Raw genomic sequence first — 13254 nt, forward strand, 5'->3', positions numbered from 1 at the left:
CACACTGGAAGCGTCCGTGCGGCCTAACCACCGTACTGCACAATGATACGTCATAGCTGCACAGCTCCGTTCAATCAGCATTGTGTAGTAGAAAGCGAACCTATCCAGTACATGTGGATTTAAGAGAGACTACTAACAAAGAAAGAAATCTTGAATAATTAATGATCAATACATCTCATTTCAGATTCCGGCCACATTTTTAACTACCGACATTCTGATGAAATCGTTGTTGCGTTACCAACGTTTAGAGGTACCCCAAACATCAAATGCAAATCAACTCCTTATTAAAACTTCAGATTCATTCCATACTGTATTCCCAAACCTGATTTCGGTTCAAATGGCTCTGAGCACTATGGGACTTAACATCTAAGGTCATCAGTCGCCTACAACTTAGAACTACTTAAACCTAACTAACCTAAGGACATCACACACATCCATGCCCGAGGCAGGATTCGAACCTGTGACCTGATTTCGGATGCGATAGTTTTGGGAGACTTTAGTTATTTTCTGAAGACGGTGGTAACCGTTTTATTGAGATACATTCAAAAGCGTGTTCCTCTTTGGGGAGGTGCAGTGATACAAGGAAGACCTTTTTTCGACTTCATGAATAAATATAGGATGTGAAAGGTATGTGGACAGAAAACGTTGTCGTATCTCTACGTACCAACTGTTGGTGCTGGGCCTATACTTTTAGGTTGGAAACTCACTGTAATGTGGTTTCTCTGAGGTCATAGAACCTCAGGGCGCAGACGTCCCTGTCCCTGTTCGCCAGCTTCTGTTCAGACAAGTGGTAGCAGCCTCCGTTTGACCGCTGTATGATCTTGGCACTTGCAGCCGTAAGTCAGTTACAGTTTGCCTGTTCATTAATTGAGCAGATAGTTTTTCCCACGTAGGGCGTCACCGTTTAATATCAACGTTCACATACGTCACACTGCGACCGTGAGTCGACCCCTCAGCCATGTGCTAAGTAGCCACGAGAACCAACCGCTTTGTGTCCTCGATTGCTGTCTCATAGCCTCGGCTCTCTCTCGCTGTGATTCTCGCATGAATAAAATTCTCTTCAACACGTTAATAATCCAGGTTTCGTTCAACTCCGTTCGATAGTAACAAAGGATATTTGGCTATTATAGTTCCAAACTAAAAGGGCCAATAGATGACAGAGAAACATGCAAATAACCCAAGGCATAGGTTATTGACTGATACGACGTCTTATGATCGAGTGCATGAATACCTAATAACAGAGTCCCCGACGGTCCAAACTGTTTTTATATCCCTTTGGGGCTATTTGGCGAAGTTAGGTAAGAGGTCAGTTGGCGTAGTTATACCTAATAAGTCAAATCTAACAAGACCATCAACGAATCCAACAGTCTCAATGGCCTCCTGATCAACTTGAATATATTTAAATAAATTTGTTTTGGTTAAGTACTACGGCCGTTAATTTTCTGTAAAGATGTCCAAACCGATGGCAAAGACATTTACTTGTCCACCATGGTCAGAAAGGAGAATACAGGAAATGGCCAGACGAGGAAGATTCAGTTTGGTACCACCAAAGTAAAGCTGTCCGAAAATTGCACTCACTCGTTTAAATAAAACCCGGAACTAATTCTATCTGCCTAATTGCAGATAACTATTTTTTTCTTGAAGTACATTGTTTGTTCATACATTTCCGTTCATATTATTGTTAATACACTCCTGGAAATGGAAAAAAGAACACATTGACACCGGTGTGTCAGACCCACCATACTTGCTCCGGACACTGCGAGAGGGCTGTACAAGCAATGATCACACGCACGGCACAGCGGACACACCAGGAACCGCGGTGTTGGCCGTCGAATGGCGCTAGCTGCGCAGCATTTGTGCACCGCCGCCGTCAGTGTCAGCCAGTTTGCCGTGGCATACGGAGCTCCATCGCAGTCTTTAACACTGGTAGCATGCCGCGACAGCGTGGACGTGAACCGTATGTGCAGTTGACGGACTTTGAGCGAGGGCGTATAGTGGGCATGCGGGAGGCCGGGTGGACGTACCGCCGAATTGCTCAACACGTGGGGCGTGAGGTCTCCACAGTACATCGATGTTGTCGCCAGTGGTCGGCGGAAGGTGCACGTGCCCGTCGACCTGGGACCGGACCGCAGCGACGCACGGATGCACGCCAAGACCGTAGGATCCTACGCAGTGCCGTAGGGGACCGCACCGCCACTTCCCAGCAAATTAGGGACACTGTTGCTCCTGGGGTATCGGCGAGGACCATTCGCAACCGTCTCCATGAAGCTGGGCTACGGTCCCGCACACCGTTACGCCGTCTTCCGCTCACGCCCCAACATCGTGCAGCCCGCCTCCAGTGGTGTCGCGACAGGCGTGAATGGAGGGACGAATGGAGACGGGTCGTCTTCAGCGATGAGAGTCGCTTCTGCCTTGGTGCCAATGATGGTCGTATGCGTGTTTGGCGCCGTGCAGGTGAGCGCCACAATCAGGACTGCATACGACCGAGGCACACAGGGCCAACACCCGGCATCATGGTGTGGGGAGCGATCTCCTACACTGGCCGTACACCACTGGTGATCGTCGAGGGGACACTGAATAGTGCACGGTACATCCAAACCGTCATCGAACCCATCGTTCTACCATTCCTAGACCGGCAAGGGAACTTGCTGTTCCAACAGGACAATGCACGTCCGCGTGTATCCCGTGCCACCCAACGTGCTCTAGAAGGTGTAAGTCAACTACCCTGGCCAGCAAGATCTCCGGATCTGTCCCCCATTGAGCATGTTTGGGACTGGATGAAGCGTCATCTCACGCGGTCTGCACGTCCAGCACGAACGCTGGTCCAACTGAGGCGCCAGGTGGAAATGGCATGGCAAGCCGTTCCACAGGACTACATCCAGCATCTCTACGATCGTCTCCATGGGAGAATAGCAGCCTGCATTGCTGCGAAAGGTGGATATACACTGTACTAGTGCCGACATTGTGCATGCTCTGTTGCCTGTGTCTATGTGCCTGTGGTTCTGTCAGTGTGATCATGTGATGTATCTGACCCCAGGAATGTGTCAATAAAGTTTCCCCTTCCTGGGACAATGAATTCACAGTGTTCTTATTTCAATTTCCAGGAGTGTACATCCACGCAGAATTTACTTTTGTTGGTGTATTCTCTTTTTACAAGGAATATATTATTTAAATATTTATTCTTTATAAAAGGAAGTTACTTCAAGTTTTGAAAAAAAAGTAATAAAATAAAATATCGTCCCTACCCGTATGTCATGCAACTCACACCTAGATCTCTGCCAACTAACTCCACATCTGAGGTTAGTTGGCATACTTAAAGACCTTTAGGAGAAGTATTTAAATACGTATTTAATTAATGTATTCTACATGATTTTGTAGTAAAGCAGCTTAGCTATCCTCTGCGTTCACCAGAATCACTCCAAATATTACCAAAAAATAAATAAAAAATAAAAAAAATTTGAAAAATCAAATACCAAAATCTATGCGTACTAGCTCCGGTAATTTAGTGTTTTCGAGGTGATAACTAACTATCGCAACGTGTGTGCAGCCTCAGAGGGCGTGTCTATGTCGCTGCCGCCGCTGCTGGGGGCGGTGGCGGGGGTGGCGCTGTCACTGCTAGCGGCGGCGCTACTGGTGGCGGTCCGCCTCCGCCGGTCATCGCGACGCCGTGCCGCCGCCGCCCCCGACAAGCCGCCTCTGGCCGCCGCCGCCCCCAACGCCGCCGCACACGCCGCCTCCGGCGTCACCGCCACCGCCGTTGCGGCTGGACATCCCGTCTCCGTCAAACCGCCGCCGACACACCCCACGCTCGACGAGAAAGACCCTGACGTCATTCCGGCCAAATTCGGCGACGTCAGAGGCGAGTACCTACTCTATTCATTTCTATCGTCTTCGTGGTATGCTGATGACTCGTTTTATTATTTACTTATCCAGGCAAGATTAGGGATTACGTAAATTGAGGGTAGAGAAGGATGAAATGAAGGGAAGGAACTGATCGTATCTGCTGCATCTGAACTTTATGAGAAATCAGTGGCGACGTATGAAAATGTGTCGCACACTGGCGCTCGATCCCGGGATCTTTTGGTTACTAGGCAGTTTGCTTAACTACTGCGCCACCCAGGTGCAGTGTTAATAGCAAATGCTTGGACTATCTCGGCACGATCCCCAGGTGATAACATTCCACCTATCGTCACCTACCCATAGTCCCCATCCATGTCCTCCATCCTCGCTAATTTTAGATTCCTGCTGGAGGTCGAACGTAAATATGCATCTTCAATGAAGGTTGTGCCCATCGAGGCGAATCAGTTATGGGCTCTGTTCTTTATGTGGTGTCTGTTCTTTTGGACATGTCAGAAAGAGCAGACACTGCGCATTCATATAGAGGATTATGTATATTAACTCTTGAGCATGTCCGCCTCCTAGCTTCCCATCAGCGCCTGTTTAAGGCCTAAGCGACACAAACCACCACTTTCGGGTGCCAGACTGGCGCCATAAGTTTACCGTAAGGGGTGTGCCACAGTTACTAGCGGTCACTTGGAGTGCCTAGCTGAGAGGGGAGCCAGGTGATCACAAGTGCAGGATCTGTGTGTGGTACAAACCAAGCTAACTCAAACAGGTGCACGTATAAAATAGGGAAGGAGACCGGGAAGGGGGACGCCAAATGATGTCGCTAATTTATAAAAAGGTTGCGGTGTTGCAATGTCTTTCTGATTACGATGCACAGGTCCTTTGAACCTGCATGCACTAGGCAAAGTTGATTTCCGCCTGTTTATCAAAAACATGTCCTCGTGAAAATATATTGAGGTAGACACTGCGGCGACCACAGCCGTTATGAAATACATCAAAGGAATTCGCAGTTGTGAATAAGGACTACAATCAGCTGTAGTCGTGCACGGATAGCCAAATCGTAAGGCGACTGCTCGCGATTTGCGAGAAGTCTGGATTCGAGTTGCAGGCAGTCACAAATTTTCATTGTCGTCATTCCATTCTACAACTGATGGTTGTCCTTATTCGTAACTGCGAATTCATTTGATCAGTTTATAAAATGTCTTCGAACCTGCCCTTCCCTGTCTGCCCCGCCGCCCAGTTGCATTTAAGCAGGCATATCATCTTTATTACATTCATTTCGATGTACATGTTTTAAGAGTTCTCACACCAACAGTAGCTACATCGATGTGCTGAAATACGGGATGTAACAATACGGTGTGACGAATCTTTCAGGGAACATTCCTCACACATAGAAGAGTAGAGTATGTTATATGGACATGGGTCCAGAAACGTTTTATTTCCATGTTACTGCTTATTTCTGCTTCTCTTCATAACCACATTAATCATAGAAAACACAAAGATATAGAGCGTGCCACAGTTAAAATAAAAGTCATAATAAATGGAATATTTCTCTTTGAACACTTGACGCCCAGCGACATGAGGAAAGGAAGAAAGCAAGCAAGATGAATTTAACGTTCAATCGACCTTGATGTCATTAGAGATGGGCCACGATCTCAGATAACAGAATGGTGGGGAAAAGATCCGGCCACGTTTCTTTTTTTTTTCTTAGGAATCTGGAGAAACTTAGGAAAATAGCGGAAAATCTAAATCTGGATTGAACTGTTGTACTCTCCATTCCCTGGGCTCTACATCGGATCTGATCCCACAAGACTTTTATTTGCGGAGGCATTTGAAAGATCTAGTGTATTGTATCGAGGTTTGCAACCGGAGTTTATGATCTCTCGAATTTCTCGGTGCAAGTACTTTCGCGTTAGTCCGTCAGATGTCAACACATTTACTTTGGCTACGGGTAGCAACTGCACTCGACTTCTATAAGGCTCGTTTGGGCATCTAAAGGTGGAACAGCCCGGCCGTCTACTACAGTTAGCCGAGTGCCTCTCAGCTGCCCACTCCATGACCATGATGCGTGAAAGTGAGATGAAGCAAACTGCGAAAGCGAAAATTGATGAGAAAGAATATACACTCCTGGAAATGGAAAAACGAACACATTGACACCGGTGTGTCAGACCCACCATACTTGCTCCGGACACTGCGAGAGGGCTGTACAAGCAATGATCACACGCTCGGCACAGCGGACACACCAGGAACCGCGGTGTTGGCCGTCGAATGGCGCTAGCTGCGCAGCATTTGTGCACCGCCGCCGTCAGTGTCAGCCAGTTTGCCGTGGCATACGGAGCTCCATCGCAGTCTTTAACACTGGTAACATGCCGCGACAGCGTGGACGTGAACCGTATGTGCAGTTGACGGACTTTGAGCGAGGGCGTATAGTGGGCATGCGGGAGGCTGGGTGGACGTACCGCCGAATTGCTCAACACGTGGGGCGTGAGGTCTCCATAGTACATCGATGTTGTCGCCAGTGGTCGGCGGAAGGTGCACGTGCCCGTCGACCTGGGACCGGACCGCAGCGACGCACGGATGCACGCCAAGACCGTAGGATCCTACGCAGTGCCGTAGGGGACCGCACCGCCACTTCCCAGCAAATTAGGGACACTGTTGCTCCAGGGGTATCGGCGAGGACCATTCGCAACAGTCTCCATGAAGCCGGGGTACGGTCCCGCACACCGTTAGGCCGTCTTCCGCTCACGCCCCAACATCGTGCAGCCCGCCTCCAGTTGTGTCGCGACAGGCGTGATTGGAGGGACGAATGGAGACGTGTCGTCTTCAGCGATGAGAGTCGCTTCTGCCTTGGTGCCAATGATGGTCGTATGCGTGTTTGGCGCCGTGCGGGTGAGCGCCACAATCAGGACTGCATACGACCGAGGCACACAGGGCCAACACCCGGCATCATGGTGTGGGGAGCGATCTCCTACACTGGCCGTACACCACTGGTGATCGTCGAGGGGACACTGAATAGTGCACGGTACATCCAAACCGTCATCGAACCCATCGTTCTACCATTCCTAGACCGGCAAGGGAACTTGCTGTTCCAACAGGACAATGCACGTCCGCATGTATCCCGTGCCACCCAACGTGCTCTAGAAGGTGTAAGTCAACTACCCTGGCCAGCAAGATCTCCGATCTGTCCCCCATTGAGCATTATTTGGGACTGGATGAAGCGTCGTCTCACGCGGTCTGCACGTCCAGCACGAACGCTGGTCCAACTGAGGCGCCAGGTGGAAATGGCATGGCAAGCCGTTCCACAGGACTACATCCAGCATCTCTACAATCGTCTCCATGGGAGAATAGCAGCCTGCATTGCTGCGAAAGGTGGATACACTGTACTAGTGCCGACATTGTGCTTGCTCTGTTGCCTGTGTCTATGTGCCTGTGGTTCTGTCAGTGTGATCATGTGATGTATCTGACCCCAGGAATGTGTCAATAAAGTTTCCCCTTCCTGGGACAATGAATTCACGGTGTTCTTATTTCAATTTCCAGGAGTGTATTATGACGGTGGTAGTAAAAATCTTTGCGAGACAGATTTTCGTTATTGACTGATAAGGATGTCAGCTACACGTATTGTGGGAACTGCTCCTCTCTGTTATCTTACAGCCCGCCCTCCTGTCTTTATAGTTCTGAACGCAGATGTTTAGAGGAAACTACAATGTGTAAGTTCTGCAGCGTTACCAATTTCAGTGATAACTACGGCAATAAAGAAATGTATGCCAGAGGTCTTCTTCCACTTACATTAATATTAGGTATAGGATTTCGTGCGTTACGTCAGGAGATTGTAACCGCAGGTTCAGAAGTGGGTCATGAAGAAGTCCCTAACGTCTTGCCTCATCCTACGACAGTCGCACGAAGCAGTGAAAGACACACCGATCAAATACGGGAGAGTAAGATGCCCAGCATTATCCTGGCCATTGACGCGAGTGCATGTGAGTCTACACCTTGACATGACCAAAGTCATGGCATACCTCCTAATATCGAGTCACACCTTCTTTTTCCCCTGCGTAGTGCAGCAACTGGACGTGGAATCGACTCAAGAACACGTTGGGAATCCTCTTCAGAAATTTTGAGCCATGCTGCCTCTGTAACCGTTCATAATTGCCAAAGTGTTGCCGGTGCAAGAGTCTGTGCGTCAGCTGACCTCTGTTCATTGGGATTAATGCCGGGCTATCCGGGTGACCAAATGATTCGCTTGAATTGTTCAGATATCGAACAACTGTGACCCGGTGAATCACGGCCAATGGTCTCGAAGTAGCCGAACATAACCATTTGAAGTCAATGATCGAGTCATTGAGACCGGAAGACCCAGTTCACTTCATGTCTTCACAACCCTCACCATTATGGAGCCATGACCAGCTTGCACAGGAGTCATCTGACAAAGCCACGGTTTTCCAGTTGTCTAGGATCCAACCGATTACCGTCACGAGACCAAGCGCTGCTAGTGATGTCGTGCTGTAAGCAAAATCATACGCATCAGTCGCCGGCTGCCATATCCATTAACGCCACATTTCGCCGCACTGTCCTTACGGATACGTCAGTCATAAATCCCGCATGAATTTCTGGGTTTATTTCACGCTATGTTGCAAGTATGTTACACTGACAACTCTACACAAACGCAGCTATTCTCGGTCGCTAAGTGAATGCCGTCGACCACAGCGTTGTCGTTCGTAAGAATTAATGCCTGAAATCTGTTATTCCCCGCACACTCTTAACCCTTTGAATTTCGTAACGATTTTCGAAATGGAAGGTCCCATGCTTCCAGCTGCAACTACCATTCTTCTTACAAGATCTGTTAATTTCCGTCGTGCGGTCATAATCACGTCGGAAATCTTCTCAGGTGAGTCACGTGAGAACAAATGACAGCTCCTGTAATGTGCTACCCTTTTATAGCATGTGAACGCGATAAAACCGCCATCTGTATATATGCGTATCGCTATCCCATGACTTATGTGACCTCAGTGTGTGGTGCGATTCGTAACGGAAAATGTGTTACCTGTGTGTTGCTCTGCATTTTGTATAGGCTATATACTCGTACATTAGGCACTGCGAAATATGATATTGGTGACAACTCACTTTTCTAAGAAGGAAAATATCTGGGCAATTTATTAAAAACTACATTGAGGAAACATTGCTCAAATTATTAAGGGTAAATCCCCAGCATTGTAAATATTTCATTTATCGTTAACCGGGACGCCAATGTAGGCAAGAGTTCCAATGGATTCAGCACTCTGCACGCATTATACATATATTTAACATAGCCCTGATACGAGTATTTGTTATTTGATAAAAGAGAGTGCAGTGGTTATTTCCACCACTTATGGTGCCAGAGATACTGTTCATTTCATCAAGAAAACCGGTGGCGAGTTCGATACAGAAGAGGTTGAAGCAAGAGACAGAGAGTAGATGGAGCAGATATAGTTAGGTAACACGATAAAATCGTGGAAATACTTCCAGAGAGAGGTATGCCTGAAAAACTTGCTGGTTATGAAAACAACACTGCAAAAGAGATCGTGATATACTAAAGGCCAGTTTTCTTGTTCAATACACGCTGCGTGGTCAGGAAATGAAAATTACTCTTGGTTGCATAACTCCGGTTTCAGTGTCACCGGTATTTTGACTGTGCAGTACAAAAGTCGTACCGTCCTCTGCTAACTGTCGATACCAAGAAAGCTGAATGACCGCTGTCTCCGGCTTAGTGATGAGAAAGTCAATATTCGGACGTTGCACAGAATATTAACCTTTCTGGGGCCGCCCTTCCGGTTACTGGAAATGATGCCTGTTGCTGATGTAACGAGACTGGGCCTCAAATATGTGATGGAATGTGAGTTCCTGACTGGATAGATGTGGCGCGAATGTCTTACTCTGCTTTTGTGATACTTGAAAATATTTATTTACGTCCGTTGAGCGAATGGCAGTAGCACATAACAGCCAAAAACATTGAGTCTTGCAGTGACTAGGCTGTGACCCATGTCATACTCAATCTATCGATGACTTTGACTCGTATTTAACTCGAATTGACAGTGATGACGACTATGACCCCCTTGTGAGATGAAACCGTGACCGTAATCTCTTTCGTAAGCTACCTAATGTAACGAAAATAATGTCTTTCTTCCAGCTTCAAGTGTGATTAGCGAAAGAAATTTCAGTTGCATAATCTCCTTGTAAATTTCCAAAGCGTTTCCAGTTTTTCGGTATTCTATCAAGCAAACTATTTTCCCTTCTGGATCACAATGATGTCGCGATTAAACTATACCACCCAGGAATATATGTATACAGTGTAATTAAACTAATCTGACTGTAGTTCCACCAGCTGGTGGCGACGCCAAACTGCAGACACAGTTTCAGTCAGTAGGGATCGGGAAAGCCAAGCCCAAGCACGGTCGGATCGATTAACTATGATTGAGCAAAACGACTAATTTGCAGACTTTTAGAACGTAACTCCGGTGCAAGATGTACAGAGCCTTCGTGTCCGTATTCTAGAAGTCTGTGAAACAATACGCAATTATCCATGATACATCAGCGCAACAGGGATTCAATATGACAACGGGTATTGTTCAAGTGGTTCAAATGGCTCTGAGCACTATCGGACTCAACAACTGAGGTCATCAGTCCTCTAGAACTTAGAACTACTTACACCTAACTAACCTAAGGACATCACACACATCCATGCCCGAGGCAGGATTCAAACCTGCGACCGTAACAGTCGCGTTGTTCTGGACTGAAGCGCCTAGAACCGCTCGGCCACCGCGGTCGGCACGGGTATTGTGAAAGGCTTTTGAAATCCAGGGATTCAATGTGATGGCGGGGTGATGTATGTACCGTTGCTCTGGGAGCACATTTTTAACGTTTCATTTACTAAAGTTACAGGTAATTTTAAAACCGAGGCAGTCACGGCTAAAATAATTATACGTTACTGATTGAAAATTCATACAGTAGAGAGTTGTTCCAATATAGGTGTTAAAACTACTAAATACAAACCTGAATGGAGAGTCCAGTAGTCCGCTGTAGCCGTATTTGTTCAAGTCGATTTAGTTTCACAGTATCGAACAAATGTTCATAGCTTTTACATCTACATCTACATCTACATGATTACTCTGCAATTCACATTTAAGTGCTTGGCAGAGGGTTCATCGAACCACAATCATACTATCTTTCTACCATTCCACTACCGAACAGCGCGCGGGGAAATCTAACACCTAAACCTTTCTGTTCGAACTCTGATTTCTCTTATTTTATTTTGATGATCATTCCTACCTATGTAGGTTGGGCTCAACAAAATATTTTCGCATTCGCAAGAGAAAGTTGATGACTGAAGTTTCGTAAATAGATCTCGCCGCGACGAAAAGCGTCTTTGCTTTAATGACTTCCATGCCAACTCGCGTATCATATCTGCCACACTCTCTCCCCTTTTATGTGATAATACAAAACGAGCTGCCCTTTTTTGCACCCTTCCGATGTCCTCCGTCAATCCCACCTGGTAAGGATCCCACACCGTGCAGCAATATTCTAACAGAGGACGAAGGAGTGTAGTGTAAGCTGTCTCTTTAGTGGACTTGTTGCATCTTCTAAGTGTCCTGCCAATGGAACGCAAACTTTGTCTCGCCTTCCCCACAATATTATTTATGTGGTCTTTCCAACTGAAGTTGTTCGTAATTTTAACACCCAGGTACTTAGTTGAATTGACAACCTTGAGAATTGTACTACGTATCGAGTAATCGAATTGCAACGGATTTCTTTAGGAACTCATGTGGATCACCTCACACTTTTCGTGTGCCACCTGCAACACCATACAGCAATTTTTTCTAAATCGCTTTGCAACTGATACTGGTATTCGGATGACCTTTCTAGGCGGTAAATTACAGCATCATCTGCGAACAACCTAAGAGAACTGCTCAGATTGTCACCCAGGTCATTTATATAGATCAGGAACAGCAGAGGTCCCAGGACGCTTCCCTGGGGAACACCCGATATCACTTCAGTTTTACTCGATGATTTGCCGTCTATTACTACGAACTGCGACCTTCCTGACAGGAAATCACGAATCCAGTCGCACAACTGAGACGATACCCCATAGGCCCGCAGCTCTTAAGGTATGCATTCTAATGCTCATGCGTACCAGACTTCTTTGCTTCGAATGATTATTCCTGTCACATTCCTAAATATTGAAGATTCCTTCTGAGACGTGATGTCCGTATAATCAGACCGAATTTTCAGTACTACCAAAACGCGTACAGGAACACTAAACGTTTGCACGCATGAACCACTGCAGTCTAGCACAATTAGTTAATTGGCTGTGGCCCAGACTACAACTGGATGACGTATCCAGTGACAATTTCAGAATGAGATTTTCACTCTGCAGCGGAGTGTGCGCTGATATGAAACTTCCTGGCAGATTAAAACTGTGTGCCCGACAGAGACTGTGTGCTCTACCATCTGAGATACCGAAGCACGACTCACGCCCGGTACTCACAGCTTTACTTCTGCCAGTACCTCGTCTCCTACCTTCCAAACTTTACAGAAGCTCTCCTGCGAACCTTGCAGAACTAGCACTCCTGAAAGAAAGTATATTGCGGAGACATGGCTTAGCCACAGCCTGGGGGATGTTTCCAGAATGAGATTTTCACTCTGCAGCGGAGTGTGCACTGATATGAAACTTCCTGGCAGATTAAAACTGTGTGCCCGACCGAGACTCGAACTCGGGACCTTTGCCTTTCGCGGGCAAGTGCTCTACCATGGTAGAAATTGTTTATTCCTTGTGGAAGGTTAACGTTGAACGTACGCCAAAATGCACGCTCCACCGCAGTCGCAGACAAGCTGACGTGACATAGTAGCCATCTCGCTTTCAACTGACCTGATATGCTCTGCAGGCAGTGCGGCACTGGAGCACTCTTGTGGTAGTATTTGAAACTTTACATCATTCTCTTTCAAATATACCTAACGGAATTCACATACAGTGTATAGTGTAGGAAACATAACCAACAGAAAGTGATTCCACCTTTCTGAATCACTCTGTTTTTCATGCATCTTAAGGTGGGCAACCCAGCTTATATCATCTGCCCCAGTTGTGGATGATATATGTATGTTTGCCTATCTCAAGGTGCGAAAAATTTTTTCCCAGGTGAGTTTTATTTTGTCCACCCTGTATATACATTCGTATTACACGCCGATGGCCCAGGAAGAGTGTTGGTGTAGTGCTGAATTTCGCTGTACATCATGAGAAACCGAATAGTGACAAGAAATAAGTAGTGTTTCGTAAAAATATTTTCTTTTTAAAATTTCGTCTTGATCGCACCACGTATGCTACAAGAACATAGGTGGAGCACTCTCAACTGTCTGACATCACAGCAGCTGAGATGAGTG

At 46.7% G+C, this 13254-nt stretch overlaps 1 protein-coding gene across 1 annotated transcript in view; it reads left to right on the forward strand.

Annotated features, from left to right (window-relative positions):
• The window catches only part of LOC126204242 (hemicentin-2-like), a 308103-nt gene that overhangs the window by 289045 nt on the left and 5804 nt on the right, over positions 1-13254 (forward strand). Inside the window, exon 9 of the mRNA XM_049938636.1 lies at positions 3548-3664. Coding sequence (XP_049794593.1) covers positions 3548-3664 — 117 coding nt within the window. The remainder of the gene's footprint in view (positions 1-3547; positions 3665-13254) is intronic.

This window comes from Schistocerca nitens, chromosome 9, assembly GCF_023898315.1.
Source record: "Schistocerca nitens isolate TAMUIC-IGC-003100 chromosome 9, iqSchNite1.1, whole genome shotgun sequence".
Taxonomy (NCBI): Eukaryota; Metazoa; Arthropoda; class Insecta; order Orthoptera; family Acrididae; genus Schistocerca; species Schistocerca nitens.